Source organism: Ambystoma mexicanum, chromosome 2q (assembly GCF_040938575.1).
Source record: "Ambystoma mexicanum isolate Mex_15411 chromosome 2q, UKY_AmexF1_1, whole genome shotgun sequence".
In the NCBI taxonomy this organism is placed as follows: domain Eukaryota; kingdom Metazoa; phylum Chordata; class Amphibia; order Caudata; family Ambystomatidae; genus Ambystoma; species Ambystoma mexicanum.
In genome coordinates this window covers 302193912-302220976 of record NC_090924.1, presented here as the reverse complement: position 1 = coordinate 302220976, position 27065 = coordinate 302193912, and the positions used below count along the sequence as shown (strand labels likewise).

The following is a 27065-nucleotide window of genomic DNA, read 5'->3' as shown; positions in this document are numbered from 1 at the left end:
GTAGATACCACTGCCACCAGCCAAGTCTTAGTGTTAAGAGAGCAAAATAAAGCTCAGAGAGGTACAGACAAAAAGGGATAGGAACTGGCCCTTTCCAATACTCCATGTAAGATGGGGTGTACTGGGTCTTTAGTTTTAAATGACTACATAAAGTAAATGGAACCTTTACCCCTTGTTCCTTAGCCTGACAGTAGTCGGCCCCAGAAAAATGGAGTCTCAGAGGGCAGTCCCAAAGACAACCCTGTGTCACTGCACGGAAGGTGCTGTGTAACACACAAAAGTGGGGCTCATGGAGTGGTGTAGCTCCAGAGCCCAAGATCACACAAACAGTAGAAATACACATGGCAAAACACAGGTAAGAGTGGGAAAAAGGGCTCACACTCTTACCAGGTGGAAAAAATAAACTCCTGAAATCCAGCAAAGCTGCTGAGGGACTCACTAGGTGAGGGAAATTAGCCATTAATGAGAATTCTACTCAACAGATATGGAAGGATGAAACTAACTTCGGAAGAAATTTGTGGTATGTGCGGAGCACAACCTTGTCTCTGTGTAATCTAGTGTATGGCTCTGAGGTGACTAACACCTGGATCTCACTTACTCTGCAAGCTGAAGTAAGGCCAACCAGAAAGGCTGTCTTTAGTGTGACCAGCTTAATGTATGCCGCTGCCATGGGCTCAAATGATCTGTGCACTCTAGCGCTTAGGACTACATCCAGGTGCCAGATGGGATGAGACGACTGACTGGAGGGAACAGCGTGGTCAGCCCTGTGAGGTGCCTTTTTAAGACAGGATTGGCCAAAGAGAGGACGAAAGAGTCTGAGTTCCTATACACACACCGATAGCGACCAGGTACGTTCTACAGGTATCAACCTGGACGCCAGACCTGGAGAGATGGGCCAAAAATGACAAAACTTGGTTGAGGGTGTAGGTCAGTGGGTTCACCCCTTGTTCCTTAGCCAAAAAGTAGAATCTTGTCCAATTGTTTTTGTACATCTTGCGTGCAGTCTGGCTCTTGGCATTTTGGATGATCTCCAGATTGTCCGAAGACAGCTGAAGGTGCTGTAGACATAGGAACCAGACCACTAGGGCTAGTTTCTCTGGCGAGGGGTGTAGACTGTGCCTCCCTGCTGCGCTAGTAGAGGGCCCTTCTCGAGGGAGAGTAGAATCTTTGGCTGCTGAAGTGACATCTGCCGTAGGTCCGAAAACCAGAGCCGCACCGGCCAGCGAGGCGCCACAAGGATGACCTGAGGTTCCTGGAACTCGTGATCTTGCTCACCACCTTGTGCACGAGTGGTGTGGTTGGAAATGCATACACCCACATCCTGTCCCAGTGTATCTGGAGTGTCTCCTAGAGAGTTGTGTCCCCTTCCTCCCCAGGATTCAAACTGTTGGCACGTCCGATTGTAAGCTGTCGGAAAGAGGTCTGTTGTTGGGAGACCCCATCTGCTGAACACTTCCTGTAGAATTCTCCCATTCAGCTGCCATTCAGAATTTTCAGCTGCCAGGCGGCTGAGCCTGTCCTCTTCCAGATTGGACTCCCCCGGAAGGTGGACCGCTGATGGCCACACTCCCTGGCCGATAGCCCATTCCCAGATGTCCAGATTTAACTCACATAGTTGCGGGGGATCTGGTGCCCCCCTGTTTGTTGATGTAAAACATGCAGGTCTTATTGTCTGTCTGGATGCACACTGACCTGCCCTTGGTCAGTTGGAATGACCCGAGTACCAACTGCATAGCCAAAAGCTCCAGCCAATTGATGTGGTTCTGCCAGTCGGTCGGGGTCCACAGACCGGGCACTGAGTGTGCTTCCAGATTGGCTCCCCAGCCGTGGAGCAAGGAATCTGTGGTAATAGTGTATTCTGTGGGGGGGGGGGGGGGGCGGACGGAAGGGTCTGCCAACTAGGATATTCTCCTACTGCCGCCACCAGCAGAGGTCGTGGTCCAGGTGCAGTGGAATGGAAATAAGGAGCTCCCCGATGGCCAGATTCCTGATCCTTGCAATCCGCGAAATCAGTTGGAGCCTCCTCATGCAGAGGCTGGTGTAAGGCAATGTCAGGAGATATGCTGCCAACACTCCCAGTAGGTGCTGATATCAGCAGGCTGTGGTTATCGATCTGCTGGGGAAATGGCCGACTGCTGATCGACGTCACCTTGTCCCCTGTAGGGAACTGTTAGGCAGAATTTTATGCAGTACCCTTTGGAAACACTACACACTTTTTTTAATTAGTTTTTTCAAACCTTTAAAAATACAAAAACATTTCCATCCCTCCCATTTGCATACTCAATCATAGTTCTGCGGTTAGATCACAGTGCTCAATTGATCCAATAATCTCCTGTGAACAAGTTTCTCTACTTTTAATTGAGCACTAGATTCTCATTCTCAGCGTCTAAGCGGACTTTTAGCGCTCGGAGAAAGTTTGTTAATGCAAATAGTACTGTTCTATTTGACCGATCAAACAATACTTTCCACCATTCTTCTAGACTCATGGTTTGATATTCGATGATCACTGGACCAAAGATGGTTCCGCTTTGCTGTTGAAATGCGTGGCAACACATCGTCAAGTGTTTTAGAGTTTCTTTGTCAGTACTGCAGAATCGGCACGTATGGTCCAGTTCAGCTTCTTTTGTTGCCAATATATTTAGCCTGAAGTGCATATATAATGATCTTGCATACCGGTCCGGCAGCCGAGTTAAATAGGTGTGACGCAGACCATATGCTTTCGCTTCACCCAGGACCTCGTGCATTAGTTTCGATTTAGATCTTAAGTCACAGGTGTTAATCCAATCTGATCTCCATAACTTCCTCTTGGTCAGGTCTGGATTTTCAATTAACGTCAAAAGAGTAATCTCATGCTCTTTTAGTAAATCTTGACATAGGCCGTTCCATTTGGAGAGGATGGTATACGCTTTGTCTGTATCTGGCTTGTGCAGTATTTGAACTTGGGCCGCTGGTACCTGCAACATCGTTTTTCTGAACAAGCTCAGTAGGTTCCATGATCCTCTTTCATTAATTGAAATAAGGCCCAGTTCATACCATAGACAAGCAGTTGAGGTGCCCTTAGGTAGCTGTAACACTCGAGTCCAGAATATATTTTCGAGCGAGTTCCAGGTGATTTTTCACCGCCATAGATCTGTACCGGTACAACTTTTTGCTCGAAAAACATAATGGTTGGTTTTAATGGGAATTTCCCGTATTTTTTATCAATCAGTGAGGCTTGGCATGCCAACTGTCATCACTTGCGCTTGGTGACTTCAGCCCATGAGGCATCGTTTCTACTGGCGCTGATCCTCATGCCTAGGTATGTGGTGTTTTTTACGATCTTAAGTTGTTCTTTTGCAAGGCACAAGTTGAACTTCCCTCTTCTCCCGCTAATTCCTGATAACTTCTCAAAGATTAGAATTTCACATTTGTGTTTATTAATGTGAAGCCCGTTGGTTGTTGCATAGGCGTCGAGGAGTTTGAGTTTGCGCTGAAGTCCTATAGGTATCAAATCAATCTAGATAAGGTCGTCAGCATAGACCAAGCAATCAATGGGAGAACCGTGGATTTTTGGAGAAAACGTGGCCGCACCGTTAAATGCCTCATTTACATTGGATATGAACAGATGAAAGATAATGGCTGCCAGGGGGCATCCTCGTTTCACACCCTTGTGTGTACTAATTGAGGCAGATAGCGTACCTTTCACGTCTAGACTGATCTTGATGGCAGTATCCGTATGTAACTCGCGGATTGCGTCCAATAGACTAGGAGGACAGTACCACATTGACAGTTTTTTCAACATCTCTCTATTGATGCTATCAAAAGCGTGTGAGAGGTCTATTAGTGCCAGGTAGATCTTGGAGTTCGTTCTAATTGCTTCAATTTTTAGCAAGTTCAAAGTAGCAGGTTTAGGCCACATCCAACCCCTCTTACAAAACCAGCTTGTCTAGAGTCTACATGATTGGATTCTTAAGCCCATTTTAAGAGTTTTTGTTGGAGGAGGGTGGCATACATCTTCCCTAAGACATCGAGGAGGGCTATGGGTCTATAGTTGTTTGGATTTTTTTCGGTCCCTCTTTTTAAAGATTGGGACAACCCCAGCGCTCTTCCAAGATTTAGGGGTAGTTCGACTCTTGACAAGTCTGTCAAATAAAGTTAAACAGAAGTCTACCCATAGGTCCGGATTACGCTTGATCGGATAGTTCGTTAATCCGTCGGGACAAGGGGCTCTAGAGTCACGCACGTTTTTGATTGCGTGTACGATAGCTTCTCTCTCGAACACAAGATCCCATTGGTTCATGAATGGAGCTTTCCAGTCTACAGTTGTTGCTTCTTTAGAAAACAGCTTTGTGTAGAACTCTGCCCACTCTGCTTCTGTGACTGAATTGGCCTGTAGAGCGTGTTGAGGCGCCATGTTGTTGTTTATCAGCCTCCAGTGATCAGCAGAGTTTTTGCCTGCCATTTTTGACATGTCTCCTGAGTCGTTTTGGAACATAGTGGCAAAGTGTGTTTTAAGCTAGTTCTTGTATTTTTGCTTAATCAGCCTTTTGCGCTCTCGAGTGGTTTCATTGTTTAACTCGGTTACTTTCCGTATTTCTTGTCACATGGATCTTTTCCGTTGTAGAACAGCCACGTCGAATTTGTACTTTACACGAAACTCGACATGTTTCAAAGTGTGTTTACGTTTTTCAAATTTGGTCGAGAGGTTGATATTCCAAGGACTCTGATTTTTGCTGGAAGTTAGCTGTAATGAGAGTTACTTCGGCATCTAAGAGGTTTAGGCGTATCCTACTGGCTCCAGTGCTCACCACGTGCGGCCAGATCGCTTGATCACGAGAAGTGTAGTAGTCCAGTGTGAGTTTCACCGAGTTGTGATCACTGTGGGTCCTTTTGATGACATCTAAACGAGTTGACCTCTTGTGAATATTTTTGGACACAAATATGTAATCCAGGACCGAATTTTGATGTAACCTTCTCCAAGTGGGCTGAGCCGGGATGTCACCTGCTGCATTGCCATTTAACATGGTCAACCCACCAAGATCCATTTCCAGGCACCATTGGAAAACAATCTGCTCTTGTTGACTCTTGCCCCTCTTCTTGCCACCATAGGATTCTGTATTTGTGGTGCAGTCGATGTTTAAATCTCCACATATAAGTCCAGTGGATTTTCCTTTTCAAGTAAATCGTCGATCACAGCTGTTACTTGATCGATATAGGCCATAGCGTCGTTAGACAGGTGATTCCAATATAAGTTAATAATATGTAAGGGCGTACCCTTACTCTTTCCTTTGTGTAGGGCACGAATAGTGGACACCTGAATAAATGGCGATGTTACATGATTTCAGGATCCTGAATCCAGACGCCTTTTTTACAGCTACGGAGAAGGCCAGACATAGGTCTACCTATTTTTCTGCTTTCTCGCTGATTAATTGCTAGTCCGAAACCTTCTAAAAGAGAACTTTCACTTAGCCACGTTTCTTGTAAACACAAGAGGTCAAGGTTGTTTGCCCATGCTGTTGCGAACAGGTGCATAAAACCTTTAGTGTTCCAGGAGCCCATGGTGTGGACACTATTGCCTTCCTGTGCCTGGCATTACTTGTTCTGTTCCAGGTTTAGTGTGGCAGCCACCCAGGACCAGTCATCCGCCTTATGGCTCAAATTGTCTTTAGGCTCCAAATCATCTTGATTGGCAGTTGAGCACTACTGTTATCCTTATAAGTTCTCCCATCTGGAAAGTCTTGGAGGGATCAAAATTGGGAGGACTTGTGGACTACAGCGCATATATAGGCGGCACGAAAGGCTCTGCTTTCCGCTTCCTGTACTTGATTCAAGCTCACTGCGTGGTCTATCCTGTTGGTTACTCCGTTTTCGGGAGATTTAGGCCGGACGCCTTCATCTGCTAGAGATGTCGAAACCAAGGGACATCAACACTGGCCCGGCATCAAGCAGAGTATCGGCTATGAATTTGGACTGTAATGGAGGATCACTGCATCGTTTTTCCTTTCATTGAAGAAATCAATGATTTTCCGATCTTCAGATTCAATTGCTCTTAGGCTGGGAATAAGGTGACAACCATAAGACGTTGTGACGATTTAAAATTAGGTCGTCAGATGACTCTATGCGTTCTAGTAACAAACCATGAGAAGCTTGTAGGGTTTGGGTTTGTGAGGTTTTTCCCTTTACCATTTGTATTTTGGAAGTGCAGTTTTACATTTTTTTGGCATGTTTGATTTGGGTGATTACGTGGAGTAGGATTCAACCTATTGTCAGGTTTCAGATTTTTAAGTGTGCCATTAAGTACAGAGTGTGGTGACCGACAGACAGCTTGCGGCTTCTTCCTGCTGATCAGTCGAGACGTAGCATCTTTCACGCTTGAGGGTACACAAGTTGAAGGAAACTTAGCAGCCAGCATCTTTCGTTTGGCATCAAGAGTCAGAAAAGAAGGCTCCTGGCCAGCTTTCGCTGTTTGGGACAAGAGCAAAGATTCACTATTGACAGGATCTAGGCGCTTTCTTGGAGGCGGCCTCATTTTTAGACTCATCTTGAACATCCTGCGAGGGTAAGACAAGTAGCGTCTTACAAACACCTTGTGCGGGTACCACGGTCAAATCAGGGTCCGGAACTTCTTAGTCATCATATATAGACACATTCATCAGGTCATCGGATACATCACTGATACAAGTGTAGGTCGCCTCTGGTTTCGTCAACACAGGTTTGGAAACTTCCGGAGTCAACTTTCTTTCATTCGTTCAGTGATTTTGTCTTTTACAATAGTACCGTTCACCGTTACATTTACTGTTTTAATATTACGCAAGAATTTGAGAATCATTTCCACGTCTCACTTTCCTTGCTGTTTTTTTTTATTTTTTACAGCTACATTTGTTACTTGGTGCTTGGCAGGAGTCGCCTTTTGATTATCCACCGGCTCTTTAAAAATGTCGTACAAAGCGGGAGAATTGACCTGCACGGCTGGTTTTGCAAGTGCGGTGCCAGGGCCAACCGGTTCATGGTTGATGTTTTCCTTTGACGTTGAAGCCTTTTGTGGATTTTGTAGGGCTAGATTAGCTGCGGCCTGGCTCTTTTTTACAATCGCTGTGAATCCACTGCTTGGCTGGTTGTCCTCCAAAGTTGTGCCATTTAGATAATGTGAGTGAGTGATGGAACAGCCCTCCTCATCTGTGCTTTCAGGCAGCAAAACAGGATCTCGATAGTTAATTGCATCTGGAGGTGTCACCCCAGACACAGCGATCTTGTCTTGGAGCAGGACTTCAGCTCGCACAGATTTGAATCCAGAGTCTTTGGGAGTCTCCAGTGTGTCGTTGGACGTCCTTCACTCTCTCCAATTTAAATTGGTCGTAGACAGCACTGTGGATCTGAGAGGGCTAGACCCCATCAGTGAGTTGTGAGTTGGCACTTTGCACAGTTGGATTCTGCGATTGAGCAGCTGGGCTCCTTTTTTTGTTGAAAGAGATTCAGGGCTTCTTTGGCTACTTCTGCCAATAGTTTTTTGTCCAAATTTGTATTTTTGGCGTGTTCAATCGTAGCTTTAAAGGCCCAATGTTTTCTTATGCATCTCGTGTAGGACTTCCTTACAGTAAGTGTTTCCGTTTTCCATGGCCAGTAGTTTGTTGTTCATTGTAGCGACTACAGTTGAAAGATCTTTGATGTTATCGTTGAGGTGCTCGTACATTTTGATAAAAGGAGCAATAGTTATTGCCATGGATGACATTATCGTTGCTTGCAGATCTTTCATATGCTGAGCGTTTCCCACTGCATCCACATCTTTGCCTCCATACCGAGAGTCACCCCTCCAATGATTTGTCGGGCATCTAATCTTCGGAAATGGACGTTCCATTAATGAAGAATCCGAAGAGGATTGGTCAGAAGAGGAGTCATTTGTCGGCAAACGAGCATCAAAGTCACCTCGACCGGGTGGCGAATGCACAGCTGGAGAGAACGAGGGCTTTTCTAAGGAAGTGTTAACCAATTTGACCTTTTTATTCTGGGAGCAGCTAATACTAGGCGAGATGCTTGAATCGAGTCTCCTTTGTTTAGTTAAGCACATGGCCTAGCAGCTTTGACTTGTTGCTGCTTTGTAACAGGCCGGCTTTCTGCAGCAGGTAACCCGTTCACAGACTCCAGCACAACAGATCCCCCATATATTGTGCTTTTACAAGTTCTTTCTTTATTGAGGCGAGTGAGGTCTATTAACAGTTTATTGACTATGTCTAACGAGTTTCTTCTATCGTGTCCATGTGAAGTTTCATGGTCGACTAAGTTCCAAGAGGGTTAAGGCAGTGGACAATCTTGACTTTTGCGTCCCCTCAATACCACACGTTCTTGTAGGGGGCAGAACACGGCAACCTCATCTCTGCTAATAGAGGCAACTTCACAGGGGAGGGGTAACATAGCACCTAAGTTGCCCACGTTGTCAAGCACACTACAGAAATAGTTGCACGGTGACTCCAGAGTTAAACTTTTAGCCTGCTCAAAGCACAGGCCAGAGCAACTTGGCGTGGGCGTAGCTCCATCCAAACCAAGCACAGCCTCAGTGGGAAGCCGCTCCCCGACACCCGCCAGTGTGGTGTGGGCGCGCTCGGCAAGCGAACACGACATTGAGTCACGCAGAGGGGAAACAACACCGGAGACCGGCGCTATCTGCAGCCAGTCAAGGCGTCGACAGACTCGTCAGGCACAGAGACCGAAATCACTCCGCCCCCACCACCACCCTCATTCACTGCCGACACCGCAGGAAGCGCACACAACCCGCGCCTGCCTGTGCATCCATGGAGTTAGAGTGCACGGCACAGGCGGGCGGCGCTTCCAACGGACTGGTTCCAACTTTTTCTTTGTTTAAAATACAAATGTTATTTGTTAAAGAGTCTCCCTCCGCACTAGCACTTACTTGTTGTGGGAATGGCCGTGGCGGTGAAGCAGGCGAAGAAACCGATGGTGCAAGCAACACTGCAGTACATGCATCAAGGTCCCAATCTCGGTCCCGGTCACAGTTGTGATCTTGTTCAATAGACGCCGCCGCTTCAAGCCTGCGCGCAGGTTTTGGAGAATGAGACAGCCTTTAGGCCGTCGCGCATTGTTCAACAGTTCGACAGTTCAGTTCAATTCAGCGAGGGGCTCAGTCTCTGACTGCGACGACTGCGTAGGACAGAGGGCAGGGGCCAGGTCGGGTCCGGCAAAGCAATAAAAGGACAGCAGAGGAAGGGAGAATGAGGGGAAAGGAAGGGCGGCAAATCCGAGCACAGGCCAGACTCTGCCAGACTCCTCGCCCGCTCCGCGGGGAAGGCAGTGTTTTATGGATAGACACACCTTTCAGTGTAGACAGAGTAGAGTTCAGACAGCACAGCAGAGTAAAGCAGACTCTACTCCTTCACTCCTCAGACTCCGCCAGACTCTGCGCCACACAATTAAGACTACAAGTGACAGTACAATTTCACCTTTGGTACAAGCCTGTACTACACAGTTATAGTGGTAGCAGTAGCGGAGCAGCAAGACTTATCTCAAGAGTAAGTGGGCAGTACAAATAGTTACACAAAGGACAGCAATTACTATGATTCAGGCAAACTGACTCAAGGTTTTCAAGTAAAAGAATATGGGATACATTACTCACCGTAATCGTATTTCTGATGCTTGTATCTGCTTAGATTCACATGCTGTGCATAGGCCGACATCTAGTGGAAGCTTCTCAGTATTACAGTTTGTTTTTCGAAACTCGAAAATGGGCGTCGACACAGGGCGTGCCAGTAATACTATCCCTAGTGTGACGTCCACTGTACCCAAGATCCCTCACGCGTCTAGGATGCTCAGATTGTTTTTTTCTGCCATACTGGTCGGAAGTATTTTGCAGAGTCCCCTGGCCTTAGCCATACTTTTGCTAAAATATTGATTAATTTACACCTTTTCCCCATCCCAACGTTTAACTTCGACACTCGACGCCGGCTTGGAGAAGAAATCGACCGTCAGCTGCTGCACGACGGATTTGAGCCTCAGAAGGCCTCTGGCCTCGGCCCGGGCCTTGGAAGACCTCTGGCCTCGGCCCTGCAAGTAGGGAGAGTGGGGGATTGGACATACTCTACACCTTTGGTATATAGGTACACCTTATACATTTCCTACACTTACCAGCCCGCTGCCTCAAGGTGCGTATGGAGGGTACCCCTTTTCAATTCTGCCCCAAGTGCAATCGCAAATACCCTTGGGTTGACAGGCACGCCACGTGCAATCTCTGCTTGCCGAGGGACCACCCCGAAGCGAACTGCAGAGCGTGTAGTAGGTTTAAACCTAAGACACTTAAGGACCGTTCGACGAAGCGTTGGGCCCACCACGCCAGGCAGGCGCCATTGGCAGGCGCCATTGGCAGCGGAGGGCGCCTTCAGCGATGGCAGCGACGCCGTGCTTTCGGACGGCAATGGCATTACGGCGTCGAAAGACAGCCGAGCGCAGGTCCCCGACCTCGGAAGGTCGTCCGACAGGGCGGCTATGGGGAAGACCCCCGGCGACACAAGCGCTTCACACACCACTCACACAAAACACACGAAGTCCAACCGAGACTCGGCGACGTCGAGTTCTCGGAAAGAGGCACAAACAGAACGGTCCGAATCGGTGTCCTCTGGGCGTTCTCACATGACTCCAGGCAATCATCCACTCTTGCCAAGAGTGCCTCGCTCCCTAGGCTAACAGAAGTTCGATCGTCGGAGGACGAAGACGACTTCCACCCCCAGGCCGCTCTCCAGGAGCCGGAGCCCGCAGACAAGATCAGCGCGGCCCCACATTCGAAGGACAGGGACTCTACCCCCGATCCTCGACGCCAGGCGTCGAAAACCTCCGGAGCCACAAAGGGACAGGGAAAACACTTTTCCATTCACGGGGAGGGGGGAAAACAGCAGAAGAAGCAGCCACTGCACTCTTCCACACCTGTGAAACACTCCACTCCTCCTAAACAGACAGACAAGACCAGGTCTGCTGAGATTTCAACCAGAGGAGGGGTCCTGGCTTGTAGTTTGGGCAAACTGGTTGGTTCCACCAGCTCAAGGGAAGAAGTTTCCTAGAGGATCTTCTCAGTCGTCGGATTCGGAGATTCGGACCTGCAGCAGGGCTTCACCGGGCGGTTCAGTCGTGGTAGGGGTCTTCTTCCAGTTCCTCGTTGGTTCTTTCGTTCCAGTGGCGACTGTCTTTCCAGTCCCAGAGACCTGCCTTTTATGCAGTTTTCCCCCATTCATACAGCCCGGCTATCAATCACACAGCAGGGTGACTGGCCTGGCAAGGCCAGTCCCCCTAGCCAATCAGACAAGAGTGTTACCAAGGGAACCCATGGCAGGGGTCCGAAGAAGCCCGCGAACAAAAGAGTCATCCCCGGTTTGGCGCGCAGGGAAAAACACAAGAAAGACTAACAAAAAGAAATGCCGAATAAACCCAGCCGGAACCAAAATAAAATATATTTGGTCAAGCGGGTTTATGTCCGAGGCTAATATAATAGCCTGGAACAATACCATGTTTATATAATATAATCGCGGTAGAATAGTTAGGGTAGTTACCACTGCCACCAGCCTAGTCTTAATGTTAAGGGAGCGAAACAAGGCTCCAAGAGGTACAGACAAAGAGATAAGAGTTCACCCTTTCCAATACTCCATGTAAAATGGGGTGTACTGGGTCTGTGGTTTAAATTGACTATATAAAGTTAATGGCAACTTTACCTGTTTCTGGGGGACAGTAGTCGGCCCCAGAAAAATGGAGTCAGAGAGAAGTCTCAAAGACAACCCTGTGTCACTGCAGTGAAGGTGCTATGTAACGCACACAAAAAGTGGTGCACATGGAGTAGGGGAGGCTCCAGTGCCCAAGATCACACAAACAGTGAAAATACACACAGCAAAACATGTAAGAGTGGGAAAAAGACACACTCTTACCAGGTGAAAGAAATAAATCCTAGAAATCCAGCAAAGCTGCTGGGGCACTCTTTAGGTAAGGGAAATCAGCCATTTATGGGAATTCTCCCTAACAGGAACACCCTCTGCTGCTGTGTGTTCCACAAGAGGCCCAGAAACACCAGCGTCTGAGTAGGGGTGAGCTGGGATTTCTGGTAGTTGATGGAAAACCCCAGTTCTAATAGGGTAGAGAGGAGTCTGTCTGCTATGTTCCGAAGAGGAACCTCTGACCAGACAGTCGTCGAGGTAGGGGTAAACATGCAACCCCTGAGATCTGAGGAGAGTCGCCACCACATTCATGAGCCTCGTGAAGGCTCTCTGAGCTCGATTTAGCCCAAAGGGCAGAACTCTGTACTAGAAGTACAGGCCCATGACCCGGAAAACTGAGGAAGGCCCGGTGAGACTGCACAATCCGAATGTGGAGATACGGGTCCTTCAGGGACAGGAAACATGTCCAGTCTCCCACACATAGTGTCTCGCCAATAAGCGCTGGCGTCCCCAGCTTGAATTTCTGCAAGGGTAGGTAAAGATTAAAGGGAAGATAGATCGTACACGACTCGCAGGCCCATCTGGTTGTTCTTCTGGATATCGAAGATGCAGGAATAAAAGCCCTGCCCCAGGTGGCCACCAGGGGGCGCGCAGATGAGGACCTCTCCTGCGTGAGCTCCCGTCCCGAGGTCCCAAAAGGCGAAATGAGCCCCCGCTTTTGGACCCCCCCCCGGAGTTGAAAATTGTGGAGGAGGCGCGGGAAGGTCGCCCCCACCTGCGGCAGAAAACCCGAGGAAAAACGGACCCGGCTTCCCTTAGATATCCATCGGCAAACTCTGAGCCGGCCTCGGCCCTGCCCAGACTTCGACGGAGTTAGCAGTGCGTCCGTGCTCCGTGGAGCGTGACCCGGAAGCCGCCTTCCCTATGTTCCCGCACCGCTGCCCGCGGAGGAGAGAGTCCGCCGAGTGACACGGCGGCACCTTTCAAGGGAAGAAGCGGTGTGAGCCCCCGGAGGGTCCCGCCCTTTGGACTTGGCGGCTCGGTTCCAGGGAGAGACGCGGCCCGGTGGCCGATGGACGAGGCGCTGCCGCTCCCCTGAGAGACACTAGTAGAAGTAAGTGCCTCCCATTGACCCTCTTCCCGCTACCTGCACTCTTACGGCGGTCCCCGAACGCTACACCGTGACCTGGGCCGGGCTTCTGCGGGATCGATGGCCTAGTCCATCGCACCACGCTCGGGACTGGTCGCGTAGAGCGCGCGAAAATCACAAGCCCCGTTACACGTGTGGCCCCCCCCCCCCACTGTACGAGCTTTGTGACAGTTACCCCGCTAGTATCAGCGGTTCCACGTGTGGGCTGCACGAAAGATCAGGAAGTCTGCCCTGGTCCCCCCTCTGATCTCCCCCGGTGACAACCTCACGGCACCGGTTACACTAAAAGTGACTTTCCCCGCACAAACTGCGAGCCACCACGAAGAGATGGTCGTGTAATAGCCCGGAGCTGCCCCTGATACGGCTCAAGGCTGCCAGCACGATTGGACTACCTCGACTAGGCTCCAATAAAGACTGCCTTATACCACAGAGGGTAAGGCCCCCTGAGGCGGTTTCACCCGCTTGGAAAACCAAAACAGAGGCATCATAAAGAGAAGGGGCGTGTGCCTCCTCTGTGGTAACGAATATCACCGTCGTCCAAGGCCTAGCACAGAAGGTAACAGGTGGATGAACCTCCAACAGAAACTGGCCGTCTATGCTTACGGTTCCCCGCCCCGGCGATAACCCCAACATGGCGACCCCACCAACTCCTGCCACCGACACTGATACAGCTGCTACCAAAGGAGACATTGCAGGACTGCTTGCAGAAATAAGGAACATGGGGGCCAACATTGGGGGGAAAATTGACAAACTCACGCAGCGCCTCGACAGTATAGAGGACAGGGTCGAGGGAGTTGAGAACAACCAGGCCTCTATTGACGTTCTCGAAACGCAACTGAATCTCAGAATAACTGAGCTGGAACGTAGAGAGCAGGAGTGTAAACTCAAGATGGACGATTTGGAAAATCGGGAAAAGAGGAATAACTTGCACTTTTTTGAGATCCCAGAGAAAGAGGGGGAAACAGAAGAGGACCTGAAATCAACCTTACATGACATTATCAAGCTCCTTGTCGCCGACGACAATATTGACGAACCCAAGACAGAGCGCATTCACAGAGCGGGGGGGCCGCCTGGAGGCCCGCGATCTGTCATGGCGCGATTCCACCGTTACCAGGACAGGATGAGAGTGTTGGAAAAGGCGAGGAGCGGAGGCACCATCACTTTGTGTGCAGCTCAAATAACCATCTATCAGGACCTTTCCTCCCTGACCTTGGCCTTGAGAAAGATGTGCAAACCACTTACCACATGGCTCAAATCTTGCGACACGCGCTACAGGTGGGGATACCCATTCTCTCTTTCCTTTGAGCATGAGGGCACGAGAATCAGACTAAACTCTGAACAGGACATAAAGGCTTGCATTGCAGATCTACTAGGCTCGCACGACCAGGAGGGTTCTCGTGACCAGCCCCCCAGGAAAGAGGGGGAATGGCAGACACAGGGCCCGAAAAGAAGGAAGGTGAAAGGCTCAAGAAAATATCGTAGGGCAAATGGCTCCCCGGAAGGGGGCAGTTGACACTGGACAGAAATGGTCAATCCAATTGAATTGAACGCTAATATGAGGGATTAAAGGGAGAATGTTGGGGGATTGTGTTTATCTCTCCTGCTTACAATGCACCGATAGGCACGCTCTGGGGGAGAGGTTGTAGGGGGCTTATTAGTAACTCATTGATGTTTATTGTGTAAGAGGACCGTGAGGCAACGGTCTCCACTGGTGGTTCGGTTTCGGGCCAGTGCTTCCAACTGGACCCAATCGGACGCCACCGAACTCAGGGAGGGGGGGGGGGGGGGGGCGGGGAGGGGAGACAGGGATACGTGTCATACTAAAGTTACAATCTAAAGTCCTACAAGGGAAAAGTGGTTGCATGGTTGTTTGCATATCAAGGGGAGTGATTGAAATGGTCAATGAGTTCATACGGGCACACAGACAGCTCTTGCCATGACCGCTGATTCATGCCGCAGGGGTGCCATGAGGGTGGGAACGCTGAATGTTAAAGGTCTTAATTCACCCACGAAGAGATCACTTGTCCTTAGAGAATTCCGAAGGTCAAAAATGGATATACTTTTTTTTTTACAAGAGACCAAGTACATGAGAGGAGAGGAAAGAGTAATTCTGGGAAAACGATCCGGGTTGGAGTTCTGGGGTTCTGGGCCACTGAAGAAGGGAGGGGTGGGAATACTCATCAAAAAGGGGATAGACTTTAAGGCCACGAAGGTCTGGTCAGATGGGGAGGGGCGAGCCCTCCTGGTTGCAGGGACCATTTACTCCCCCAATGTGGGGCAGCTCAGGTTCCTTTCCAAGACGATCCCCAAAATCATGCTAGAGGCGACGGGGCATGTCGTCCTTGGTGGAGATTTCAACTTATGGGCTGACCCTGAGGTAGATTGGCATCCTGGTAACCCTGAAACGCGAGATAAATTTGGTGGAGATCACGCCCAATTCAAAACACTGATGGAATTGTATGGCCTGGTTGACATGTGGCGATGTATGCACCCTATGGGGAGGGTGTACACCTTTTACTCGACGCCGCACAACACGCTCACTCGCATTGATTACCTCTATTCCTCAAGAGACCTATATGACACGGCCTCACATTCTGAGATCACGACAATCTCATGGTCGGACCACGATATGGTGATCGTTGACTTAGATTGGGGGTCCCTCCCCGTTAGATGCGGACGATGGAGGTGTAACAAGACATTATGGAAGGATCCCGTATACAAGCTAGAGATGGAGACTGAAACTGAAGAATATTTTCGATTAAATGACACTGGGGAGGTTTCCAAACGGAGTCTGGGAAGCTGGTAAGGCAACGTGGAGGGGAATTCTCATGAGAGAGGGTGCCAACAAAAAAAGAGAGAGGTCCCTAATTGAAAATAAACTCCGCAAGGAAATTACCCAACTGGAGAGGGGCGTGAGGGAGGGGGATGTTATTGACCCCGAAAAAATTGTGGAAGCCAAGAAAAAAGAGAGAAGAGTTGCGCCTTCTAGAACATGAACAAGTAGCCCGCAAACTCCTCCTCTTAAAGCAAAAATATTACGAGAAGGGGGACAAAGCGGACGCGCTGTTGGCGGCCAGATTACGTGCCCAACAGGCGGAACGCAGGGTGCAGTTAATATGCAGCGGAGGATCCGGCTCGGAAGTGAATCGATCCTCTATCCCGGAAGTCTTTGCAGACTATTATGAAGCTCTGTACACTCCGGAGAAGGACCCAGATATATTTGGTATTCGATCCTATCTAGACAATATTGATATGCCCACAGTGACACGCACTGAATCAGATGCCATAGATGCCCCTATATCGGGGGAAGAGATCCTGGAAGCCATTAAGAGACTCACGTTAGGCAAATCCCCAGGAGAAGATGGGTATACAGCAGGTTTCTACAAGACATTCGGCCCACAACTCACGCCCTTTCTTGTCGATCTATTTAAATCAAATTCTAGAAACAGGGAACCCCACTGGACTCGTTTGCCAAGGCACTCATAGCGGTTATCCCGAAAGAGGGAAAAGACCCTAAAAAATGTGGATCGTACCGTCCCATTTCTTTGATTAACATAGACGCCAAAATATACTCTAGGGTCCTAGCGGCTAGGATTGAATCCTTCTTGCCCCGCCTTATTCACCCCAACCAAGTGGGTTTTATACTTGGCCGTCAGGGCGCAGATACCATGCGCAAGACATTACACTTGGTGCATCCCTCTCACAGCCTAAACACTGCCCCTGCACTGTTTTCTATCGACGCAGAAAAAGTGTTCGACAGGGTAGAGTGGGACTTCCTACTGGAGGTTCTTCAGAAATTCGGATTGGGCCCAAACCTTTGGAAAGGAATTCAGGCAATTTACTCGTCACCTACAGCCTCAGTATTTGTGAACGGGGAATACTCGAGGTGGTTTTGACTGGCACGGGGCACCAGACAGGGATGCCCCCTGTCAGCCATTCTCTTTGCCCTATCACTTGAACTGTTGGCACACAATATCAGAAGGGACGCTGGCATAGAAGGGATCCACCTAGGACCCACAGAATACAAGCTGGCCTTGTATGCCGACGACATACTCTTACACGTGGTCAACCCTGAGAGTTCTGTCCCCTGAGCCATCTCCCTCTTAGAAAACTACGGTCGACTATCTGGGTTTAAGATCAACCGCGCCAAATCCACGCTCTTCCCCCTTCAGGGGGATGCAGAAGCAAATATCGCAAAATACTCCCCTCTGGGTCTGACGATGGAGCATAATACAATGCAATACTTGGGGATACATATCACAAAACGATTAGACTCCCTATACGAAGCGAATTTCCCCCAGCTTCTTATCAAATTTCGTGCGGATCTGGCCAGATGGGATAAACTGACGATCTCATGGCTTGGCAGGATGAATGCCATAAAAATGACCTGCCTCCCGAGGTTTCTCTATCCCTTTCAGATGCTCCCTATCAAAATACCCGACCAATACTTTACACAGGTTAAGAGGGAGATCCTGAAATTCTTGTGGCAAGGAAAAAAGGCCAGGATCGCCTATACCATGTTGACCCTGCCCAAAGATAAAAGTGGGGTGGGCCTCCCTGACATCAAAGTATACTATGCTGCAGCCCAGCTGCGAGTGTTTGTCCCTCACCTACGCAGCCACAAAGAGCCACAGTGGATAGCAATGGACAATCACTACTTAGACCCAGCGACACTTGGGGAATGGATATGGGCTCCGAGGAAGACGGTGCTAAAGAAAACGAGGGAACACCCACTCTTTGCCACTATATGGGATATATGGAGGGAGGGTCCAGGAATGAAGGGAATCACAACATGGCCGTCCCCATTGAGTCACCTATGGTCCCCGGGTATCAACAACCACATCCCTAATGTCGACAGATTTCAGGCATGGTATGAGGCGGGCCTGGAGAGGGTGGGCCAGCTTCTCTGCAGTGACTCTTTTATTACTCTCCCAGAACTAACCGAAGCTCTAAACATCGGAGTACTGTCCACTTTCCACTACTTACAAATCAAAGGGGTACTGACACAAGCAGCATGGATTGAAAAATTGAGTCGAGAGCTCACCCCCTTCGAGAAAATGCTAGACTCCAAGACTGATAGGAAGGGCCTAATTTCCCTCATGTATAAACTCATTCTCGAAGGGGGTAGTGGGTTCACGCAGAAACTCAGAAGGCGATGGGAGACCGATATGGGGACAGAAATAGAGGATGACGAGTGGGACAAAATGTGTATTATGGCTACACGTACCTCCATATCATGTCAATATAAGCTCCACTCCATTAAACTTTTGCACCGCTGGCAATATGACCCGTATAAATTATCCAAGATGTACCAATCCTCCTCCCCTACCTGTTGGCGCGACTGTGGGCAGGTAGCTGACTACTGGCACATGTGGTGGGGATGCCCCAAGATTAAGATTTTCTGGGATGAGGTCCTTGGGTGGATCAGACACATGGACGGGATACATAGAACTGCCGACCCACATCTGGTCCCGTTTAGCCTCGAGAGAATAGACGATGAATGGATGAGGGTCCGTGGCATAACCCCCCCATCTGTTATTGGCAGCACGAGCTCTAATTGCGAATAACTGGAAATCGTCCACGATCCCGACTAAGAAGGAGTGGGTTAATGTGGTACTGAATATATGTACCATGGAGAAAATTACTGCATCCCTACATGGTAGGGCGACACAATGTGAGCTCCTATGGTCGGAATTCTTAGATACACACACATCTAACAAACACATACCATTGGACGATGAAGTGCCCCCACCTTGATGGAGACGTATTTGACTCCCTGTTTCCCATGTATGGCCTCCCTCCACCTGGCTCAGGCCTTCTTCCGCTTCATTGCCAGGGATGCCACTCACGGGATCAAAATATGTCCCCCCCCATGGCGACCCCTTGAATGAATCTTACTACATAAATCTCAGCCCCTGAAGATATGCGCTTTACCATGACACCTCACCCCTACGCGACACGACTCATTCCCGGGAGGGAGGGTGGGGGGAGGGGGAGTAATGTTTATATATGTGAGGAATGAGAAAGGTTCTGCTTAATGTCTGGGCATTATTAGTAGTAAGCACCATTTACTGATGTTAATGCGAGATGTGAAAAAGCGTGTTGCTAATATGTCTTTCTTGTGCTTACATATGTAACCGTTTTCTGCGAGAATTGTTAATGTTGAAAACCCAATAAAAACAAATTTTAAAAAAAAAAAAAAAAAAAGCCCTGCCCCAGCTGGGAGGGGACCTGCCCTACCACTTCCCTCTTGGCAAGGGAGCGAATCTCCGCTAATGGAGAGGGTGGTCCGATCCGTGAAAGTGGATGGGAACTGGGAGGGGGAGAGGGAAGAGGTAGCATGAAGCCCCCGAACACTACTGAGAGGACCCAGGTATCCACAAACTTCGCCCGCCAAGCCCGACTGTGCAGGGCCAGCCTGCTCCCGACTGGGGTGCTGTGGACCTGACGTGGTGCGTCATTGCTTCTTGTGGTCTGGGGCTGCTGAAGAGGAGGACTGATAGAAACCCTTATGAGCAGTTGTTTGGTGCTTTCTCTGGTTTTGACTTGGAGATCTGTCCGGTTGCCTGGGTTTGCGATCTTGGAAGCCGCCAAATGAGCGCCCCTTGTCCGAGCAAGACTGCGACTGGGCGAAAGGTTTAGTGGCTGATTTTGTAAGTATGGCCAGCAAGTTTGCTGTCTGGGAGCTAGTCTTTTTGTCAAGCTCCTCGTCGGTTGAGGCGTAGAAGAGATCACCCCACCCCCCCCTCAAAAGTAAGATTGAAAATTCTGTCCTGGAAATCTTGGTTGAACCTAGTGGCCTTCAACCAGGCAGTGAGCCGCATGTGTGTTGCCAGACAGATCGCCCCATTTGCTGTTTCGACGTGGCCCACCGATGCCTCCATCATATCTTGGGCTACGAATTTCGACTCCGCCAGACCTACCTTAAAGGAGGCTTCGACAGACGTTGGTTAGCCGCAGCTAGGATGCTGCCTGCACGGATCTGCCCAAGATGTAGTCCTGCGTTGGAATAGACCTTCTTGCCATAGGAGTCAAGGGTATTTTCCTTGTTGAGTAGCGCTGTAGTGGTGATACTGGAAGAGGAAGCCTGGGGTTTGGCAAACACAGGTGCTGCAGCAATTACTGACGATAGGGGCTGCCGGTGTGTGGAAAGTAGAATGCTGTCCGCCTCAGTTTGCCTGAACCTGGCATAGAGTTTCATGTTGACAGGTTGTGTGGAGTGGGGCTTAAGCTAGCCCTTCTGGGCCAACGCTTCCACATCTTTTTTTAGTGGGATGCCAGACCGGGCTTCGGCCTTGATGCTAAGGACCTTTGCCAGAACTCCAGCTTTTGGGAGCTCCTGTTGTGGCTGTGGGATACCTAGGTATTCTGACAGGCCGGCAATCCGGTCATGAAAAGCTTTTGCTGAAGAGGGCGTATCCTGCACCTCCCCGTCCAAGTCCTGATGGTCAACTGTCCCAAGGGAGGGTGGTGTCAGTGGGTCTCAGGGTTTCCTCTATGGTTGTGATATGGGACTGCACCGGAGTTGCTTGAGTCTCTACGCTGCTGCAGAGGTTGAGCCTGAGGGGGAGGCATGAGGTGTATTGCGGTGGACTGCGCCGGGGAAGCCCGAGGCAACATGTCTTTAAAAATGCCCCTGAGGATAGTACCCATCTGAGGGGAGCACATGAGTGTTATGAACTTGTCAAAAAACCTGTCCTCACATGCTGGCTGCGAGCAGTCTGGCGCTGGCAGGGGGGCGGGGGCACGCGAATAAGCCAGCTACCTGCCTAGCCCCTGCCCGTACATGGGATTATTATACCCGGACCCTGGGATGGTAGGATAATACGTAGACCAGGTGTCAGTCGTGACCAGTCTGTCCTAGGAGCATTCCTCCTTTACTGTTCGGTGGGCTGACTAGCTTCCGTGCCCCCTTGCGAGGCTTCCTGCCTTTGAGGTTCGGGAGTGGCAGCCATCTTGTCTCTAGCCGCCATCTTGTCCGCGTGCATGTGGACCTGCAGCTGGCGTATTCGCGGGCTAGGCCTGCATGGACGAGGGCACCAGCTATGCCCTACCCCTCAGGTGTACACCCGGTAGGCGGTTCGCCTTCGGCCTCACTGGCAGTAGTGCTAGTTCAGCGTGAAGGCGCCACCTCAGGTAAAGACCCGGTGGTCGTAGAGCTCACAAGCCCCTCAGCTGCGGGACCGGGAGGGCCCTTGGACCCCTCTGCCATAAGACCGGTAGCTTTGTGAGCCTCGGTGCCCCTGCGCCGGTGTGAGGGCCAGACTGCCCCCTGCCCCCTGAGGGCTTCCCCGGGAAGGAGTCGCCTCTGCGGGGTGCCTTGGAAAACACCACACCCGTCTTCTGTGTCTTACGCCGGAATTAGTCTTTGAGGTTCTGCAGCAGAGGGCTGTTGAAGTGTTCCCTCCAGCGCTCGAGTCGGTGCTTGAGCGACCTGGACGTGAGGGAGTGTCACGCGGAGCATCCGTCCCAACCATGGTCCTCACCAAGGCATTGAAGACTGAGTGCATGGGGATCTGCTGTAGGGGAGGAACAGTCGCACGACGGGCACCTGCTAAAGCCTGTCGGGCTGGAGTTGTACCAATGGACCGAAAATAATGTCAGACTCTCTGAAAAGTCAGAAAAATGCTTACCACCAAAGGTTCGAACACCAAAAGTTCGAAGCTTTGGTGGCATGCATTTTTGGTAAGTAAAAATAAATAAAAAGAAGACTGCAGGGCGTCCACAGCAACACCCTGCTCACCATACTATACAGTATAGTGAGCGGGGGGTGAAGGGGACATCCCCGCTGCACAACCGACAAAGGGGAAAAAAAAAACAGGGGCGTCCCCCCGTAACCCCTGCTCACTATACTTCAGAGTATAGTGAGCAGGGGTTGCGGGGAAAACCCCCTGCAGCTGCGCCGTAAAAAATAAAAGAACCCTGTGGTGCCGGTTCCCGATCACAGAAGTGAAAGGGAACTGGCGCCGCATGGACAGAGCGTGAAGAAAAGGTAAGGAGGGTTTGGTTATGTTGAGGGGTGTGGGTATGTAGTGGTTTGCAGTGTATGTTCACATGGGAAATTTACAAACCTTTTGAGGTGTGTACATTTCTCATGCACACTTTTCCGTCACAGACTTTTCTGTGACAGAAAAATCACGCAAATCCGTCAGGCCCACATGCACCGGGACCGGAGCTAGGGCACTGGTGGACGGTGTTCCCAAGTCTGCAATAGAAGGGAAAAAAGTTTGATAAACTACTGGTGAAGCACGTGGAATTACGAGGCTAGGCCTCACCCAGGAGTGCTGGTGGAGCGGTCTGTTCCAGTCGACATGGAAAAGGGGACAGATGTGGCGCCAGGGGGTGGGGTTAAGGGAGTCCGTGCTCCCGAGGCCATGTCCCTGCGCGCCAGGAAATGTATAGGGGAAATGTCTTTCTGGTGGAAAACAGGTTCCCTTCCCGTCCCTCGCGAGGGACACCCATACAGGATGGAGGAAAAGTGACAGGACGTAGGAGTATGGTACAGTGTGTAGGAAGTATTCAAAGAAGGAGACATGTTACGGCAAATAAGAACAGTCAGAATTGTTGACTGGCGGATAATGAAGGAAAACTTTAACCATTTTAAGAGTGTTATTATAAATATGAAAAAGAAATGTATGTGAGATGCAGTGATAAAAACGTAATAAAGACTGAGGCTCTGTAAAAATCTTACCTTCCTAGTAACATGGGTATAGCAGCCCTCAAGCTTAAAGATGATTCACCAAATGAATGAGCCCTGAAAAAAACAAGATGCATGTAAGCACATTACTCTCATTCCATTAGAGACCCGAAACAAAATGTGATACTGGCACTCTGAGACCATGCCAAAGAGTTCTTTCATCCAAACCTTTTAAAATGCTTATTGATGCTACATTACTTATATAGCTAGACACACCATTGTCCTCATCTGCAAGCATCCAATCATAACTTGCATGCACAAATGAAAACGGATTAAGTTTCTTCCTTTGTAGGTCCAATGAAACTTAATTTTCCCTTTTTGAACACGATATATATAAGATGGAAAGAAAATGTGCAGCATCATGACACGATGCACCCTCATGTCAGGGAACCCAGGATGGAAGCAGAGAGCTATGTGGGCAATGGATTCACACTGTGGAAGGCTTGCTCCTTCAAATGAATTCAATCTCTTGTACAAAAACTTAAACATACCATATGCCAAATCTGTACACCAATAACAATTTGACCCTTTAAACACAATGCATATCATTGTGCATACTCACTATAGCGTGCTTTACTTATTTAGAACATTTACCTCACATAACCAACTAAACTTGCAAAAACAAAAAAAAACACATGTTGCCTCAATGATTGCCTTTTATGTTTGCCAACACAGAATGTAGTCTTTAAAGCATTTCCTGAGAACGGTGAGGGCACCCTGGACCTCTCTGGTTAGATGGGTCAAGAACTCCTCCGGCACAGGCCTCAATTGTGGGGTTTCCTTTTCTCTACCAGTCAATGACTGCTCCCATGTTAAGTGGTGAGAAAAGAGGGACCCAAAGGAGACAAATGTGACAACTAGGGGTGTGTGTGTGTGTGTAGTTACTCACAAATTGATGTGGTAGTGCCTACATTTCCTCTTCCCTGCAGAGAGCTGAACAGGATAGCAAGTTTCTGGGAGTTGCAGTTGCCCATGTAAGGGCGGCAGTACTCCAGATTACAGGGTATGATGGGCGAGGAATTGAATTGATATGAGAAAGCAGTGAGGAGGGACCACATGCTTTACTTGTGCATAGAAGGATGCTGTGGAAAGCAAGGTGAAGGTGCGACAGTGTAGAGTGAGCATTAGCAATGTTTCTCAGCAGAAGCTCTGGAAGTACTGCAAGAAATGCTGTCCGATGGTGCAGGAGCTTAGTGCTGGCAATAAACAGTGGATGTGATGGAATTTTACCAAAACCTGTGACCTTTTTTAAAGATTTGTTAACAATGGGGACTGTCTAGGAGCGCGATGGAGCCCGGCTCGACAGCCCTACAAAGGTTGCCTCAGACAAAGTGGATGCAGAGAAAGAGGTAGATTGAGGCCATGGACCCACAGACCTCCACCCTTACTAGTGAACAAAGACTCAAAATCAAAACTATGGTGGAATTGCTGGGGTCACTGACTCTCCGCAACTACTTCCGTGACAAGTGGATGGTACCAATGGTCGTGCAACACCATGGGATAAAGAGCCTTGAGAGCACTTGGACTTTAAGATGCAGACTAGGGTGATGAGGGGACAACTAGAGGATGTATTGTCTGGTGTGAAATCTGGGAAGTATAGCCACATGTGTAAGGTTTAGGGGGCTTCCATTGAGGTTAGGATAGCCGCGAAGAATGAAGTAGGAGACCTCAAGGGAGCGATGAAGACTATTTGAGTAGTGAGCGAGCGACTTCCAGCGTGGTGGGATAGACCATCTTGGGTTTTGGGATCAGACTCTAGGATCTCTACTCACCAGGATGGAGTGGGTACATTTGGTGATTGTAACCAGTAGAGAGAAGTGATTAACATGGTGCCCAATAAATACGCGAAGGAAACCTGTTGTGCAGATTAGTTGTGACGTTGAATACATTTTCGGGGATTCTTTTCTTCTGCTTTATGCCAATTAAGAGATCTAAAAAAGTGTACTTGAAAACTGTTTTTTTTACAAAGCACATTGCAGTTGGGCAGAATGATGCACAATATGAAAATGGAACCAAGCTAAAATGCACTACAAATGCACATGCTTGTAAACTCTTTAATGTCAGGGGCTGCAACAAGCAGTATGGGAGGATGGAAACTATCTGAAAAACAGATTTACATATTTTAAAACACCAACAGCAAAGCCATTGTCAAGATTTGTAGACCCCCGAGTAGGTGGAAAGCAGTGTGATGGGCTGAGAATCTCATCACACCTTCTGTCATTATGTTCTACAAGTGATTTGACGCGTTTCAGTAGGGTCTGCAAAAGCAGGATTTTCTCCTTGCATTCCATTGAATTTGGGCTAGGTTTGGGTTGTGAACACAGAATATTGCAGTTATCAAACTGGAAGTATACAGGCAATGTGAAATCTGGGAGTAGAAAAATGCAAATATACTGGGGTGTGCTAAATTGGAAATGCTCCGATTTTCAAACTGGATTTAGTCTGGTTTTGCCTACTGGAAGCACACTGAAATGTATGGTAAAGTGGTACACTGGTACTTTGTATACCGGGTTATGGAGCAAATTTGAACAACACTGATATGGTCCTATTTGAAATACACTGATATAATGCCATCTGGGAATATAATGGAGTTGTCAAACTGGTGGTATACTAGAATTTCACAAACTGGATAATGCGACAGTCAAACTTGTTTTACACAAATTAAATCAGAACCAATATATTCAGAGGTTTTGCAAACTAGAATTATACTTTAATTGAAATGAGTAAAACTAAACAAGAAATCGTGTAAAAAGCTTATACAACTTGAAATAGGCTAGAGGTGTGCCAACTGGAACTATTCTGAAATTGTCAAACTCATTTTTTAAAACTATGTTTGATCAATGACTAAAGTAGTGCATGTATGGTTTGTTTTTTCATCTTTACTGCTTTCTAAAGGTTTAGAACAGTCGTCCTACGTGCCATTTAGACTCCAAAGCGTTTTGAAAGTCAATACGTGCAAATATTTTTCATCTCTGGGCTCTCTTGTGTCGTCCTGCATCATGCAATGGATCAATTTGGCTCATGTTTAGCATCTCGTTCTCCGACATACTTCTAGATGCTCTTGTTCAGGATGGTTCATAAGTTTTTCGAGGTTGCTGACCATGCAGAAATAACTATATTTATTCATATATAAATGATTACTGTGTTCTGACCATATGTTGAAGAAATGCCTGGAGATGAGTGCCAAATATAAGCGCTTCAGTAAAGCTGAAAGTAATTTGGTGGTGCTGTATTTGATAATTTAATCTATTATAGAGTCTGGCCCCTATTGCTTTGCCAGATTTAAAGTTGTTCATGTGCTCTTTTAGCTCAGCCACGATTACTGTTAGATCCAAGGGATTTTGCAAGTCTTATCACAGTTTCTATCTAGAGTAATCTGTTGAAAATGTGTGATAGGGTCCTGGACTGGACTCTGCCAAGGGGGAACGGGGAAGGAACAAGTTACTTACCTGTAACTGTTGTTCTCCAGCATGGGTCTGGCATGGATTCACATGCTCATGAATATTCCCCGTCAGGCTGGGAATCCTCAGTAAAGAAAAAATCAGTATCAGTTTTGTTTCTGATGTGTCTTTCTTAGTAGTAACCAATCACTGGTCTCTGGGTCATACTGCCCCCAGCCAATGACTGCGGTCTCCCTAAGCCCCTCCCCCGGCAGCCATCCTCAGATTTGGTAGCACGTAAGGTGGCAGTATGACCAAGTGACGAGCCGCAGAGGGGAAGGAGGGAGGGTTTGCATGTGAATCCATGCCAGACCCATGATGGAGAACAACAGTTACAGGTAAGTAACTTGTTCCTTCTCCAGCATGGGGTCTGGCATGGATTCAAATGCTCATGAATATAAGAATACATAGCAGTACACACATGCACAACCACGGGAGGCGGCAAAAGGCTCAACATTAAGCATTACCTAAACTCAACATTAAGCAACTCTTCTACTCACCAGGCACACCTTCAGGCGAACAGGTTGCGCAGCACTGCTTGGCCGACTCTGGACTCCTCCCTGGAATCCCGGTCGCCGCAGTAGAATCTCGTGAAGGTGTGCGTCGACCTCCACGTAGCAGCCTTCACCGGCGGAAACGATCGGAAAAGTCCCTTCATAAATTCCTTCACCAGTCGATAAGACCACAAGGACGGCCATCCTGCAGTTCTGGTATATCGGGAGATCGCTGCCAGATGTATCTTGATGGAAGCGTGAGCTAGTCCAGCTTTGGACAGCGAAAGTAGGTATGGTAGCACTCAAGGTGCCGTAATCCGTAGAGGGTTGATCTTCTGTGCACGGCACCAGACAGAGAACCTCTTCCACTTATGTCCGTAGCAC

The 27065-nt window shown here is 48.7% G+C and overlaps 1 protein-coding gene across 6 annotated transcripts in view; it reads right to left on the bottom strand.

The window, feature by feature from the left end:
* The window catches only part of LOC138569353 (uncharacterized), a 1814236-nt gene that overhangs the window by 1196251 nt on the left and 590920 nt on the right, over window positions 1–27065 (bottom strand). For all 6 annotated transcript variants that reach the window (XM_069647265.1, XM_069647261.1, XM_069647266.1 and 3 more), the window contains one exon: window positions 22742–22804. In XM_069647265.1, the coding sequence (XP_069503366.1) occupies window positions 22742–22804 (63 nt within the window). The remainder of the gene's footprint in view (window positions 1–22741; window positions 22805–27065) is intronic.